Source organism: Mustela erminea, chromosome 14, assembly GCF_009829155.1.
Source record: "Mustela erminea isolate mMusErm1 chromosome 14, mMusErm1.Pri, whole genome shotgun sequence".
NCBI lineage: Eukaryota > Metazoa > Chordata > Mammalia > Carnivora > Mustelidae > Mustela > Mustela erminea.
Window position 1 is genome coordinate 80653934 of NC_045627.1, and position 15704 is coordinate 80669637.

The 15704-nt window shown below is 59.2% G+C and overlaps 1 protein-coding gene across 4 annotated transcripts in view; it reads left to right on the forward strand.

Annotated features, from left to right (window-relative positions):
• Window positions 1-15337, forward strand: part of GRK5 (G protein-coupled receptor kinase 5) — a 210108-nt gene extending 194771 nt beyond the window's left edge. For all 4 annotated transcript variants that reach the window (XM_032312596.1, XM_032312593.1, XM_032312594.1 and 1 more), the window contains 6 exons: window positions 1519-1608; window positions 2935-3143; window positions 7268-7405; window positions 8172-8309; window positions 8852-8983; window positions 10973-15337. In XM_032312596.1, coding sequence (XP_032168487.1) covers window positions 1519-1608; window positions 2935-3143; window positions 7268-7405; window positions 8172-8309; window positions 8852-8983; window positions 10973-11071 — 806 coding nt within the window. In that variant the 3' untranslated portion in view covers window positions 11072-15337. The remainder of the gene's footprint in view (window positions 1-1518; window positions 1609-2934; window positions 3144-7267; window positions 7406-8171; window positions 8310-8851; window positions 8984-10972) is intronic.
• The last annotated feature ends 367 nt before the right edge of the window (window positions 15338-15704 follow it).

Here is a 15704-nt window from a genome sequence, read left to right on the forward strand (position 1 = left end):
AGGGCACTGACGGAGGGTCTGGAATTTCAGAGAACCTGGGCAAGTACTTAACTCTACACGACTTCCCTGCGCCTTGTCTTCCTCGCCTGTGAACTGGAAGCCGTGGGCCCTGCTCTGCCCGCTTCAGAGGGTGGGGGTGGCGGTGGGGCTCCAGGATGACTTGAAGGGAAACTTTCACCAGCTACAACCCGCTCCAGACATGTTCAGTATTATTCGTGCATGACCATTGCTTTTTTGCTTGTGCGTGCGTGTGTGTGCGCACACATGTACACACCCACTGGTAACCAGAGCAGCTACAGTAACCGCTCACAGCTTTTCAACCTTGCACAGCAGGGAAATAGTGTTCACACCTGTTACCTGACTCGATCTTCCCCTGTCTGCAGAGGGGGCAGGGCCAGCATCCCTGGGCCCCTTTGACAAATGACAAGATTAAAGCTTAGAGGAGCCAACCTGCCAAGGTCACCCAGCAGTATCAGTAGGGACCTGAGACCAGAAACCAGGGCCTCCCCCCATAGCTGCCCCGGATACCAGGCAGCCCCAGGCAGAGGGGAGGGAGGAAGGGAGGCAGGTCGTTGGTGACCTGGAGGGAGGTCTGAGTGTGGTGCTGCCATGTGGAGGAGTGGGCAGAGGGCCCCGGGCCTGCCTTGGATGAGCCCCGTGCACACTGGGGTTCGTGTTCCCTGCTGGTGTCAGAACCGCGCCCTGTCTCAGAACCCGGTCTGCAGCCCAATGGCTGGAACCTGTGTGTTCTCTTCTCCCCCCGCCACCGTCTGTTGGAGGCTGCCAAGCCAGGGAATCCACACAGCTCTGGCCTGGTGCGGAGGGTCCTTGATGTTCGGCCTTGCTGGGGTCCAGGCTGTGGGGCCCTGGCAGGCATAGACAAGGAAGAGGGGGCAGACGTGGCCATGACCTGGCCTGGGTGGGTCGCCGAACAAGACACAACAGCGAGACCGAGCTCTGTCCCAGCCCTGTGTGGTCTCAGCCTGTGGGCGTCAGTCCCCGACTCTGTTCCATCTCTCAGTCTTCCCAAGGCCCGGACGACTTCACTCTGTTTCTCCAAAGATCAACAAGACAGGACAGGGAGTTGCCTCCCAAACTGCTTTATAATTTTTCCTCTTAGGCAAATCGTAAAATTTCAGGAAAATCTCCCATTTTCCCCACGAAGCAATCCCAGAATCAGGCCGAGGTGTGTTACACTTGGTGATCTCAGCCTTCCCCAAAGCCCACGAGGGCATTTTATGAGGGAGTTGGCCACTGTCCAGCCAAGTCCAGCCATCCTTTCCTAGTTTATGTTTTCTTCCTGAAAACTAATGACTGACCCACGTGCTCTGATGCCTGGATTCTCCCAGGAGCCTGCGGTCACCCCGAGGGGCTGATGGTGATGCCCCTCCTTGCAGACAGACAAAAACTCAAGAGTCCGTGAGCCTTGCCCAGGGGCACACGGCAGGTGTGTGGCCCTGCCCAGAGCGGTCCACACAGCCACCCCCGGGACCTGCTGACGCTGCTCTCCTCACTCAGGCCACATCCGGATCTCGGACCTGGGCCTGGCTGTGAAGATCCCTGAGGGAGACCTGATCCGTGGCCGCGTGGGCACCGTCGGCTACATGGGTGAGTGTGGGTGTGGCCCCTCCCAAGCCCACCGCTTGGGCCGCCAGCCTCTTTGTGCAACTCTGAGCAGCAGTGGAGGCACAGTGGGCAGTGGGAGGTCCTAGCCAGGGTGGGGTTGTGTTGGGGCCGAGGGTTCAGCCTTCCTGAACTGAGCTCTCTGAACCCCTCACCCCAGCCCTGCCTGCGCCTCAAAGCCAAGCCGCTCTCCATGTCAGAGGTCAGTGCTGGCATACTGTGCCGCTCAAGGGAGGCCGAGCTCAAGGTGGGGGGCTGGTGAGCTGGCAGGCAGACTCTCAGAGAGGCTCTGAGAGGAAGGGAGTCACTCAGAAAGGCCCAGAAAGGAGTGCACCATGTGCCGTGTCACTAAGCAAGATGCTAAGTAGAGACCAGCCTTAGGCTCCCTGCCCTGCCCCAAGCCCCTCACCTCGCATGCTTACTCCCGGACCATCGTCCTGAGGGCTACAGGAAGAGACCCGAGCTCCCTCTGGTCCTCTGGAATCCCCCTTCCCAGTGAAGGACATCCCTGGGCTGCCTCCTGCGCATGGTCATCTGGGAGCCTGTGGGGGGTGTACCTCCATATACGCAGCGGTGAGCACCCCCATGCCGCTGCTGATGGATGGGAGGATGGTTGGACGGGTGACACAGCAGTCGGTGTTTGTGGACACCTGTGTCTGTCTCCCAATGCTTGGGGCATTGCCTGCGGCCTCCCACAGGGCCTCTGGTGTACGCTCACGGGCTCACAGGCTTTTGCCTCTCAATGTCTGAGAGCTGCCTGATGACATGAAGCTTATCTTTTTCACACTTGGATGGTTAATCTAGAATATTTTCATCGAAGTAGTAGGGAAGCCATAGCGAGAGGCAGTTTTAATTCCGGGTAAACTTAAAATCATCTTTACTTTGGGTGGACACACCCTCGTTTCTAGAAATAAATATGGCTGTGGCACCTACTCCGTGTCAGGTGTCACACCCCTTGCTGGGACACAGCAGTGAATAAGGAAGCTCAGATTCTCGAGGGAGGGACATTTCCGTCTGCTGTGGTCAGGCTTCTAAAGCCACAGTCTGAGCCTTTCAGGAGCACTGAGGAGAGCAGTCAGGGCAGGCTCCCTGGGGGAGGTGGTGTTTATGGCCGTTGGCGAGTAGGAGTCAGCAGGGGCAAGTGTGTCCCTGCCATGAAGCTTCAGGCCTTCGTGAGCAGCACCGTCACTGCTGGGTGCAGGACAGCTGAGGCTCCGTCGGTGTGCCTGGCAGCCCTGGCCCCTTGTGCCCCAGCTCTGTGCTGCCACCCGCTGTCTCTTACCCCTCCTGGCTCTGCTCCTCTGCCCACAGCTCCAGAGGTCCTGAACAACCAGAGATACGGCCTGAGCCCTGACTACTGGGGTCTGGGCTGCCTCATCTACGAGATGATCGAGGGCCAGTCGCCATTCCGGGGCCGCAAAGAGAAGGTGAAGCGGGAGGAAGTGGACCGCCGGGTCCTGGAGACAGAGGAGGTGTACTCCCAAAAGTTCTCGGAGGAGGCCAAGTCCATCTGCAAAATGGTGAGCTCCTGGTGAGCCAGTCGCTCCCCCTGGGCCGGGTGTCTAGTAGCCTCTCCCCTCCTGCCCCAGCCGAGAGCAGCAAACAGGGCTGAAGCAGGCAGGGTCAGGACACACAAGTCAGGAAGCCCCCAGGCCAGAGGAGCGAGCAGTCCTCGTTGTGGACCGAGGTTGTCGCAGGAAGACTCCATGACAAGGGCAGGGGACTGAGGGGAACTGCATAAGACACCCTCCGTCCAGCTTTGTTGGGGGAAATCATCATGGAGGAGAAGGGAGGTGATTGCAGCCAGTTCCCCAAGACACAAAGGTATCTTGGGGTATCCCTTACCCTTGACCTTGGCCCCCTACAGCCTCAAACTCTGGGTCCCTGGGCACTGGCTAAGGCCAGCAGGTACAGCACAGGTGGTGAGGTGGTGGTGTTTTCAGTCTTTGAACATCTTACCACAGAGTTTTCCTTCTACTACTTGGAATGCTGGTCACACTGGCTTAGGTCCCATACGACAGGAATCTATGGGTAGTGGGATTTGACCGTCCACAGGGAGGGCGCAGGCAGTCAGGGCCAGATAGCAGGGCCCGGGAAGCTGGTTAGAGGAAGCCGTGATAGGAGCCGTCAGAAGCGAAGCTGGCAGTGAGCGCACCCCTGGCCTGCTGCCCTTCCCCTCAGCCCGGGTGGGCCCACCCCTGGCCAGAGGCTTTGGGGGTTGGGGGTGGGTGGCCAGATTCCATTCTCGCCTGGCTCTCAGGCTCCCAAGTTCTGCCTGCGTCCACTTGGGGTCCTCCTCCCTCTGATGCCGGGCCCGGTGTGCTGTACCCCCACCGCAGGCCACTGCCCACCCAGTGCTGGTGTCATGGGGACAGGAGGGGCCTGAGCTCCGGGGACCCATGAGCCCATGGACTTCCTCTCCCTGGGGCACTGCTGCCCCTGGAACAGCAGATGAGCAGGGCTGAGGCTGGAGGCTGCCCTCCCTGCCTCCTCTCTGACCCGTGGACATAAACCACCAAGCTGGAGTATGGAGAACAGGCCTGAGGAGCTGATGAATGCAGCAAAGCTTCTGCTTCCAGAAAAACCAAGGCTGCCCTGTTAGTGGCCCAGAACTATGGGCCATAGCTCCCTGCCCTGAGGAGGCACCTCTCCTGGGGCCGTCTGTCTGCTGTTTGACCACTTCCTCCTACCGGCTTAGGTCTGATGTCAGAGCCGCGGGAAGAAGGCTTTGGGGCAAGAGCTACCGTTTGATCACTTCCAAGGAGAGGAGTCTAGATCTGCCACTTAGGTGTGTGGGAGACCTACGGAGGGATGGCGCGTGTGCCTGCAGACAGCCACCCGAACCACAGGGCCAGGGGCTGGCCCACAGCCGGGCACCTGCCCGCACGCGCAGGGCTCCCAGAAATCCAGGGAGTCACAGCAGCCGGAGTCGGGGAGGGGGACAGGAGGAGTGAGGCAGAAGTCAGGTAGGTGGAATTTCGGGGTCCTAAGGGTGTTTGAAAACTGGGGTTGGGGGCTGCCAGTAATACTTGGTTATGGAGGCAAGGTGTCTCTCCAGTGGGACCAAACTGGGAGGAGGGAAGAAGAAAGTCATCAGCCATGGTCAGAGCATCACCAAATGTCCCAGGTCAGGGTTGGGGACTCAGAGAAGCAGAGCAGCCCCAGCAGGACATGAGACATGACATAGAGGGCAGAGACTTGGAGAGGGCCCCCTCCCTGCCCGCTGTCATCGTCCTTGGTGCCCAGCTTTGGGGCTCCAGGACCAGGGGCACTGCTGGCCCTCTGCTGCCCCCTGGTGGCCGCCAAGGGAAAGGCGGTGAGCTGAGCCTGAGGCCCATGGGTGTCAAGTGTCAAACCAGTGTCCCCTCATCTTTCTCTGCTGGAAGAACAGACAAGGACCCCTGGCCTTGCTTCCTCTTATTACAAATGCCCATCAGGTCTTAGGATTCTAGCCTTGGGGCTTCCGGCACCCCTCTCCACAGCCTGTCTGGCAGCTAGGGTGGCCCTGTCCCCTCCAGGAGGTGCCAGCTCAGGACAGGGCCTGACTCTGAGGAAACCATGAAGGACCAGTTTCCAGACTCTGGCAGCTCCAGCCCAGCCTGTCTGAGAAGGCTACTCCACAGACCACAAGGAAGCTGGTCCCTGGCTGCCAGCTCCTTCCCCCATTCCATCTTGGCAGCCACAAGATCCTTTCCATTGCCCCTGATGTCCAGAAATTCATGCGTGTCACTGCCCTGGCCCTTGGTCCAGTCCCTAGGCCCAGACCTCCTGTAGGTCCCTGCTGAGTCCCAGAACTGGCCCTTCAGCCATCTCAGCCTCACCGGCCTCCCAGCTTACCCCTTCTCCTCCTCCAGGAAGCCCGCCCTGCCTGTGCCACTTGCCCAGCTCCCCCCACCTCTCCCACTTGCTTCTCCTGGTGTCCACTTGATACCAGAGTTGCAAACGGGCAGCGTGTTGGTGGATGTTCAGCCTGTGTGGTGTTGTAGAAAGAGGTGAATAGTGGGTTCGTTGCCAAGATTTAAAACTGGAGAGATTTCACATAAAAACTTGGATTTCAGCCCTGGGCCTTAGCAGGAACTGATGGGTAGCTTGGCACAGCCCACCCAGCCCACTCGGCCTCTAGCGTCCTTATTTGTGTCTTCTGTCTGGCCCGTGCGGGCTCTGGGGTCTACAGCTGGGAGGTCCAGCCTCTACCCAAGGAGACTCGCCTCTTTGGGATTTCTCAGAACAAGGAGGAGCCTGGCCCAGCAGAGCTGATTCCTGGAGCCTTTGTGTAAAGGAAGAAAGCCTAGCGAAGAGAGGCTGAGGCCTCGAGCCACCACTCTCTGGGCAGAACCGGCCTGGGGTGAGGGTGGGGGGTCGCTGGACCACAGCTGACAGTAGCTCTCAGGGCTCCGTCCTTTCTAGGCTGTGACCTAGTGCTTGCCCTCCTGCCACCTTTGACTCCTTTGTTTGAAGGGGAGTGGGGGGCCGGGGAATGGTTCTTGCAAGTCTCTCCCTCTGGACCACGAGCCCCGGGAGGCCCACCTGCGCACTGGCTGTCCACCACAGCCCAGCCCACACGGCGGGCAGCAAATGCGTGCGGACGGAAAGCACACAGCGGGTGCCAGGGTCCTGGAGGAGGAGAGGGCTGGACCCCCTCTGGGGTGCAGGCCGTCCGCCTTGATTTCAGTCTCAAAGCAAGCAGGGGTTTCCAACAGCATACAGGCGCCGTGCTCAGTGAGGCAGGGAAGAGAGAAGCACAGGTGGGGTCACCTGACCACTGGATGCCTGCTGGTCGGTGGTGGTCCCCCGGCTTCACGGCCGGCCCCATCTTACCCCTTTCCCAGCACCCCCAGCACCCCCTTTGCTCCTGCCAGCCTCCCGGCCTCATTCACACCTTTAGGCCTGGGGCCTGGCTGGTGGCTTCTGCAGCCGCCTCCTCTCCTAGGAACCTTCCCACCTCTGGGTTCTGACGAGGACACTTCCACCCTGACTGTCCGTCTCCCCACCACCTCCAGATCAAAACCCTCCTGACCTGGCCTTCAGGACCCTCCCGCAGCCTCCCCAGCCCGCCCCCGGCCCGCCCCCTTCGCCCTGAGCCGCCCCCACGTCCTCGTCCTTCACCCAGACTCACAGGCCTGCCCTGCCCTTGCCGGCACAGACCCTCCCCTGATGCCTTCCCCACCCCCCCACTCTGGGAAGCCTGTTGCAAACACCCTTTCCCTGGGAAGCCTCCAGCCAGCCCCCCCCCCACCACCAAACTGGCCGCCAGGTTGTGTTCCCCTGCCGCCGTGGTGTCGTCCCTGTATTGTCCTGATCGGTGCCCCTCCTCCCTCTCGGCGCAGTGGTGTGCGCCAACCAGGAACACGTCTGCAGAGTACTTAGGAGTTGAGTAAATGAGCAAGGGAGGCCTGCAGAGACGGGCATGCCGCCTTGGGGAGAGCGGACGGGACTCCTGCTGTCCCGCAGGCCCCAGGCACCCGAGCCCAGCGCCAGTGTGAGACCACCCTGGGTGCCTGGGGTGATGTGGGCACTGCAGAGCCTGGAGGGGGAACACTCGTGAAAGACATGGCCACAGTGCTCGAAGCCCCAAGCTCCTTGTGGCCTTCAGCAGGAGGAAAGGCCCACCAGGCATGACCCTCTCCGGGCTCTCTTGTCACAGCTGCTCACCAAGGATGCAAAGCAGAGATTGGGCTGCCAGGAGGAGGGGGCTTCGGAGGTCAAGAGACACCCCTTCTTCAGGAACATGAATTTCAAGCGCTTAGAAGCCGGGATGTTGGACCCTCCCTTCATCCCAGACGTGAGTAGCCCCCCACCCCAAGCCTAGGCTGAGCCTGTGCACCCACTCACGACCTTGACTGCGTGAATCCTTGAGCTCCAGGAGGACAGGGCCAGGGGGCGAGGGAGGATGGCGGGTGTGCGTGCTGTACCCGCGGCAGCTCGCGCTTCTGGGGCCCGGCTCCATGGCAGGCACTGCCGTCAGCCGCACGCATAGGTACGTGCGTGTGTGTGTGTGTGTGTGTGTGTGTGTGTGTCTATTGTCCCCACTTTGCAGGTGAGGAGACTGAGGCCTACAAGGGGGTGTGTGACTTTCCCAGAGTTTCCAAGCACCACAGCTGGGAGCCCAGGCCAGGACTGTCCAGCCGTAGAGCCCAGGTGCCCAGCGGTGTGCGAAGGGCGGGAGGTCCTCCCTGGGCCACGTGGCTCTGTGGCCCTGAGCCCCTGGCTTCCCTTCTGTCTGTGGAGGATGGGCCAGAGGCCCCAGTTGTGGCTGCCCTCATTCCCATGGAGATGCCTGGAAATCCTGAGCCTGTGGGCTCGGGGGAAACAATCTGCTGGGGGAGTGGGCATCCCCGGAGGTGCGGAGGAATGTGAGGTCAGAGGCCGTGTTCCGTCACCGTCTGGAGAGAGGGGTGACCAGCAGCCGGCATGCGGGTGACAGCAGGAAGGAGCCCCTTGGCAGATCTGTGAGAGCAGGACAGTCCCCGGAAAGGCGCCCCCCTGCCCCGCCTCAGAACCCGAGGCTGGGGCCACCAGGTGTGACTAAGCGAGCGCTCTGCCCGCAGCCCCGCGCCGTGTACTGCAAGGACGTGCTGGACATCGAGCAGTTCTCCACCGTGAAAGGCGTCAACCTGGACCACACGGACGATGACTTCTACTCCAAGTTCTCCACGGGCTCCGTGCCCATCCCATGGCAGAGCGAGGTGAGCAGGGTGGTGGCCGTCAGCACCCTGCAGGGGGCCACTGGGCCGGGAGGACAAGGCCCGACCACGGCGCCGTTGGCGTGGGCTTCGGAAGAGGGATAGGAGGCGGGACGGACGTGGCTGCCCAGCTGACTGTCGTGGGAGGTCTGGCTGGAGAGAGAACGGGGACTGGGGCCGGAGCGGAGGGAAGCCCGTGTGCTTCCACGGGATGGACGTCGTGGGGCAGGGGAGGGCAGGGGACCCCACAAGGGAAGGGCGCAGAGCACGTGGGTGACCTGGGCTTGGAGGGGGTGAAGAGGGACATGAGGCGTGGGTTTGGCGGCTGGACGGTGAGACACCCCCGTCGGTGGAGGCAGCTGGGGGAGGCCGACGGGGCACAGGCCGTGGCAGGCGGGGAGCGGTCTGGACCTGGGCCCCTGAAGGACGCGGGGCAGGTGGAGGCCTATTGGGCGCAGGCTCAGGGCCAGTGGCGGTCGCTGGGACTCTCGTCCAGCCCCGGTGACTAACGTGGCCCCTCACGCGCCTTGCCCCTGCTTCCCCAGATGATAGAAACTGAGTGCTTTAAGGAGTTGAATGTGTTTGGACCCAACGGTACCCTCTCAGCGGACCTGAACAGAAGCCACCCTCCAGAGCCGCCGAAGAAAGGGCTGCTCCAGAGACTCTTCAAGCGTCAGGTGAGAGTCGCCCCCTCCGCGCCCGGCTGGCCTGCATCGGGCCCTGGACAGCCTGGGCCCAGGTACCTCCCTGACACTGGACCCGCGGCCTCCCTACGTGTGGGGCCCCGCCCAGTGAGGGGATCCGCGGGGTGGAAGGGGCAGGGCCAGCCCAAAGCTCACCGCTCACCAAGGGGCCTGGGCCTCGGCACTGCGGATGACCAGGGTACGTTCTCGTTGTGGGGGCTGCCTCCGTGGCCTGTGCCCACCAGGCATCAGTAGCCTCCCCCCAACCCGACTAATCAGAAATGTCTCCAGACCTGGCCCCATGTCCTCTGGGAGCGAATTCTCCCCAACGGAGAACTGCTGCCCTCTCCGGCCCTTGTAAAGACTCAAGTTCTGTAGGTGACAATGGTACGTGACAACGGGAAGGCAGAACGGGTCTCAGAGAGGAGGTCCCTGCAGAACCTCATGGCTCCTGTGACAGGACCCCCAAGGTGGACACTGTGGCCTCCAGCTGGCAGCCCCAGGAGACTTTGCCCTTAGGAAAAGGCATTCTTCCTCAGAGCGTGTCCCTGGATTGAGGGTTCCGCGTAGGCCAGATGGAAGAAATGTCCCCGCAGGCCTGTGAGAGCCCACTGAGGCCCTCACCTCATCCCCCTTGCCCAAGGCAGCCAGAACAGCGCCCCCTCCTGGCCTGGGCCATGGAGAAGGCTTGGCCCCACTGTGTCCATCCAGCTGGCTGGGAGTCTCCATTATTTACCCCCCCCCAATCTGGCCCTGACCCCAACGCCCAAGGAGCCGACCCTCTCCCCAGGACGGTGAAGGAGGAGAGGCAGTACCGCTCGGGTCCCCAGGCCCCCAGCCTCATACAGGTTGGGGGTGACTGTTGCTGGTGCTCTGCTGTGGACCTCCCTCTGCGCCGAGTGCTTTCTGAGGGCTTCTCTTACTCTCCACAAAAGCCTGGGCCTTAATTCAGCCGTCCAGTCGATCAGCCAGTATGGAGCGAGTGCCCCCGCGTGCAAGGCTGTTTCCTTAGGGTCTGAGATGCACCGGCAAGCCAGACCGGGATCCTGCCCTTTGAGCGTCCTAGTGCAGCACGAGCCCAGGATGGGCTCCCTTTACCCCACTTCACAGATAGGGAAACTGAGGCTGAGGAGGGTCAAGGAACTTGCCCAAGGTCACACGGCTGGTAAGCCCATATGAAGGATCTGGGGATAATGGCAGGGAGCACGGATCGGCACATGGAGAGAAAAGGCAGACGGAGGGCAAGTTTGGGGTTTGATCTGAAAGCATCATGTGAGTTTCACATCCCATTCCAAAACAGACTCCTGTCTGTAGACTATAAAAATATAACTTGTGAATGCTTCCACCGAGTAAAATTGAAGCTCCCCAAAGAAAGGACTGTCCCCTTCCACACGGCTGGGTCCCTACCACGTACTTGCTGCTGAGACTCACAGACCCGAGGTTCAGATCTGGCCCCGCCACTTCCTGCCACTTGGGTGGTGCCGTGCTCACCCGCCCCATCGTCTGTGGGCCCTCCTGAAAGGTCAGCACCCGGGGCCAGCAGGAGGTCTGTAAGAACCCGCAGCTCCTGGTTCTCGGGTCCGGTGCTCGCTGAGCCCTCTCTGTGCCCTGCCTCCTGTCACACTCCACCCGCCCTGTACAGAAGCACCTTGTATCCCACGGGGCACTCAAGGCAGCCAAGAGATTGAGGATCTTGCTCAAGGTCACGCAGCTGAGCAACAGGTTTCAGACCCTGGGTCTACAGTAATGAACCCATAGATATTCTAGGAGGGGCCGCCCTCTCCCTGCCTTGGGGTCCTCTTAACCCCATAGCTGTCCCCCGCCCCAAGGGGTGGCCCCTGGCTTTGAGTCTGTAGTGGAAGAAGGCACAAAGCAGCAGCTCCTGACCGTGACCCTGTTTTCAGATTCAGAGGCCCCGGTGCGTCCACCAGGACTGACTCTCTCTCTCTCTCTCTCTCCCCCACCACCCGCTCTTTCCTCCAGCATCAAAACAATTCCAAGAGTTCACCCAATCCCAAGACCAGTTTTAACCACCACATAAATTCAAACCATGTCAGTTCAAACTCCACCGGAAGCAGCTAGTTGGAGCTCTGGCCTTGAAGTCCGCGGTGGGACCAGCCTAGACCCTTGTCCTTAGAAGCAGAACTGGTGGACGGGGGGAGCTCTCCAGGAGCCGGGGAAGGAGGCCGCCCACCTCCTCGACGCAGAGCCTCCAGGTTTCTCAAAGAGATTTCCACTCAGGTCTGTCTCCAGAGGTGGCCCTCAAGCCGACGTGGAACATTGCAATAGAAATCCAGCCGGATACGACAACTTGCACGTAGTTCGATAGCGTCATACCTAGAACTGAATTTTGTCTTTATTATTTTTAAAGAAAAGTTTTGTAAATTTCTCTATCGTCTCAGTTTACATTTTGTATATTTGTATTTAAATGAAAGTCAGACTCGGAGGGTGTATATTTTCTGTGCAGCCACTGTTAAGCCATGTGTTTTAAGACATTTTAGAGTGGGCAGGGTGGGGGGCGGGGAGGGGTTACCAAAAAAAAATGTGACTCAAGACTTCCAGAGCCTCAAATGAGAAATGTTTTTATTAAATGTAGAAAATGATTCACACTCCACCTTTAACGGATTGGTTGTATCCATCTCTGTAGCCTTGCCCTCACGTTGATGTCACCATGCTGTTGGCTTAGAACAACCCGAATTAGGTGCTCCAGACACACTGGGGACTTCGGCCCCATCAGAGTGTTCCCCATGGGGTCTCTGGAGTCACCTGGGGCCAATGCTCATGTTTCCTTTAGAGGCACACGGTGCCTGTGTTTCTCTGGCCTTGGCCTCCTCTTCCTTCTGGAAGGCGCACAGAGCTGGGCCTCTTTCTTTCAAACAGGTTCTGATGGCTAAAACCTGTATGTTCTCAAGACGCTTGCTTTTGGGGATTTTTGTTTTATTCTATTTTTAAAGGGATGCATCTCGATGACAAGGAGTAGTCAGGGAACCCCAGCTCTCCTGAATCCCGTGGCCCAGGGAGGCATCAGTGAGAGGGGGTCAGGGGTTCCTGTTGAATGAGTCCGTAGAGGGGGAGGGAGGCTTGCCCAGGGACTCCAAGTGCATTCCTTAGGCGTTAACAGGGTCACAGGGTCTGGAGAGCGTCCCAAGGCCCCACAGATTCCCTGGCCTAGGAGGCATGGGTGGGATTGGCTCTCCAAGCAATGGCATGGCTGAGGAGAGGGCCGGGGTACCACAGAAGCCCAAGACACACTCACTGTCCCTTCTTGGGAGAGGTGGGACAATGGCGAGCTCTAACAGGGCATCTCAAAACTGCAGGCGCAAATAGCCCCCAGGAGGACTGGGTGGCCTTCCCAGACCAGGGTCTTCTGAGGGCAGTCCCCAGGCCCTCGGAGCATGGCCAACCAGCACCAAGGAGCCACTGGCCTGTTGGCTCCACAAAGTGTCACCTCCCCCCAGCCCTAGCGGAGGGGGAGTGGTTGACACCCCTGCTCCCCTGCCTGGCTGAGTCCGTGGCAATCGAGTCAGCCTCACTCAGAGCAGGTGTCGGCTGCCCACCATTGCCAGGGCTCCTCCCAGTGTGGGTCCTGCACTACTTGCACTGGTCAAAATGCTGATTCCTGGCTTCCACCCCAGACCTATGGAATGGATTCTCTGGGAGTAGGGCCCAGGAATCTGCATCTTTAAGAAACACTCCAGAACATTCTAACATACTCTCAAGGAAGGGCACTGCTGCCTTAGCTTCACTGGGGCTTTGGATGCAACTCTCCCCAAACGATTTCTTCCTGTGACCTGGGCAGCTTGGAGCACGAGCTTTGAGGGAGGAGAGCATAGCTGGCGTGGCAGCCTCCTGTCCTGTGTCCGTGCTCCTCCCTCGGGCGGCCACTGGGGCCTGGAGCTCACCGCCGGAGAGGGGCCGCCTTTGGGACCGACTGTTTTAGGTCACTCGACAAACACACGGCAGAGAAACAACAGCTGGGCTCCCCGAGGATCCTTCCAACGTGCAGAATTCGTTTCTTCAAGACCAGCTCTGGCCTCACGAGGCTGCTTCTGTTTCCTTTCCCGGACTGCGTACGAGGTAAACGCAAACAGCCATACTCGTTTTTGCCAAGAAAGTGGAAAGCTCCTTGACCAGTATTTTAAGATCAAGCTCCTGCTGACCCTCCTTTCTCGATGGAAAGGACAGTCATCTTCCTGGGACGGTCACCAGCCCAAGCTCCCACCCTTCCTCCTTCCTTTTGCCCAACTCACAGCAGCTGCGCGCTTACCGAATGGCGTTGAGAAGCGTCTCTCTTCGCGCCTCCGAGCCCCACGCTGGCCGTCGGCAGCGCAGAATCCTCAAGGAGCAAGAAGGAAAACATCAGACCGTTCCGTGTGTTTCTGCACCCCGGAGCTGGAACGAGGCTGACGCACAGGCCTTCGTGGGCCCCTTAAATGACAAGGGTCTTCCTTTGCCTTTGCGGCCCGTCCCCAGCACATGCCCTAGGCTGGGGTGCCGAAGCCCCCGTCTCGCTGTTCCCTCCCGTTCCTTTTGGACCCATTCCTTTTGGACCTTCATTTCCTGCAAGAGAAGGGAAGTCATTATTTAAAACAATGCCTGAAAATCAGCCTCCTTTGCACCAAGTGCCCCAGTCCCCGAGACTCCCGAGGTCCTGCCCCCGCCCCAGCTTCTCCTCTAACTTGTTTCCTACAGCTGCATTTTTAAAAGATATTTTTAAATTAGGAAAACAACCAAATAAACCCCACCTTTCTCCCTATCCTCTTGTCTGGGATGAGGCATGTTTGGGCAGTGAATGGATCTTTTTTTTTTCTCCCCAGCATTTGAGCTCTTCACAGAAGGGCCTCTCTTTCTCCAAGTGTGACGTTTCCCTCACCGGATGTTCGCTGACCTTGTGCCTTTGAGGGGAGAGGCAGGGCCCTACAGAAACATCTCTGCTTCCACTTTTCAGGAGACAAGCTGCTGTCTCCAGTGGGACAGGAGTGATCTCTGCCACAAGCACCGTGACGACAAATGTTTATAGAGTCCCCCCGGGGGGGGGGCACTCCCATAAGATCACCTACAGTATCACCAACGCCTGAGCCCTGCCTTCAGGGGAAGGCCTCCCCATCCCATGTCACCCATTCTCGACTCTTCTAGGCCGGGAAAATCACTCTTTAAACCGTGAACTTTCGAGAACTGCTCACGGGCATAGCTGCTGAGTTTCGCTGCGTCTCGAGAGACCCCAGGAGGCTCGGGCCCTGCAATACGCTGCTCTTTGCAAATCCTCAGTCTTGAGGGGCAAGCCGCGTGGGAGAGAGTAGGGTATCTGGGTTTTATGCACACTTGACAGTAGCCTTCCGCAACACAGGCGTTCTGGGGACACATGTGGACGCCGCCTTGGCATCAAAGTCACGACCGGCTGCGGCCAGCTGCCCGCGAGCCCAGGGAGCCGCAACGACGTGCAGGGCATGCCCTTGGAGTGGCCAAGGTCTCCGTGCCCCCGAAGGAGCCTGGCCCACCATCGAAGCTCCTTGCCACTCTTCTACACCCCGTCCATTCCTGGAAGGCTCGGGGCATCGGCTTCCCACCGACCCTCCCAAGTGAGCCGCTGACCCAGACCTCGCTTTGGAGGGAGCACCACTGCCTCCTTGTGCCTGGCATCCCAGGCTGGGCCAAAGGGACTGGCGGCCTCATGGACAACCAAGAGGCTCCCACCCTCCCCCTGACCCCAGATGAAGAGGAAGGGCTACTTGGGGGACATCGGCCCTCCTCTTGGGCTGCTGCATGCTCCCAGGTCCCTGCGATCACCTGCACCGTCCAAGGACAACCTCGGGGTCTCCTGCCCTCCCAGCCCCACCCTCTGAGACAGGACGTCCTCACCTCACAGCCTCTGTTGGAAAGAGAAGGAGTGTGACCTCGCGGTGCATTCTGAAGCAACAGAGTTGAGTCCTGACCGGCAGAGAGTTCACTTCTGTCACAAGGGACCAGGACAGGGCAGCCTCGCCCCCAGGGGCCCCTCGCCCATGGGCTTTGGAAGACCGGGCTGTGCCTGTTAGAGCCTGCTCTGTGCGGGCCGGGTTCTCCGCTGGTCTCGTGCTGCGGACAGTGGTCCAAACACTTGAAAAGCTAGCTCTCCCCAGGACAGAAAGACACTTCCTAAAAGAAGAATCTAGAGGTCTTTCTCCAGTCCGTCAATAAGTCATTTTTGTAATAGATCAAAAGCAAATGTTCTCAAGTAGAAGAGCTTAGTGGCTGTTGGTAGTGTTACAGTAATAATCCTAGTATCCAAAGGTTTCTATTTTTTTTTTTTTCAGGGAAATTTTCACACTGATGCTGAAAGAAAATAGTTCCATTTTGGAGGTCATTCCTGAAGATAGCGGCTTTTGTTCTGCTGCTCTGAATCTTTGTACGTTCCGTCTAATAGGTCACTGTGCTGCTGTATCTAGATCAAACCACTGTTGTTGTTTTTTTTAAGAGAAATAAATTCCTTAATGAAAATAGCGTTGCATGCCTTTCTGTCTGCGCACGGCTGTTTTCCCCAGGAGATCAGCACTCACTGTCCTGCTTAACCTTTTACGGTTTGGCCCCACCCGAAGCCCCCCGGACCTCCCCCTGACCACGAGAGAGAGTTCACTGGGGGAAAAGTTGAGCTCCAAACCTCTGACCCGGGGGTCCCATCACAGGGGCTCTCTCCAGGACCGTCTCCCTGCCTTCCAGAAACCTCCACTGCCTGAGC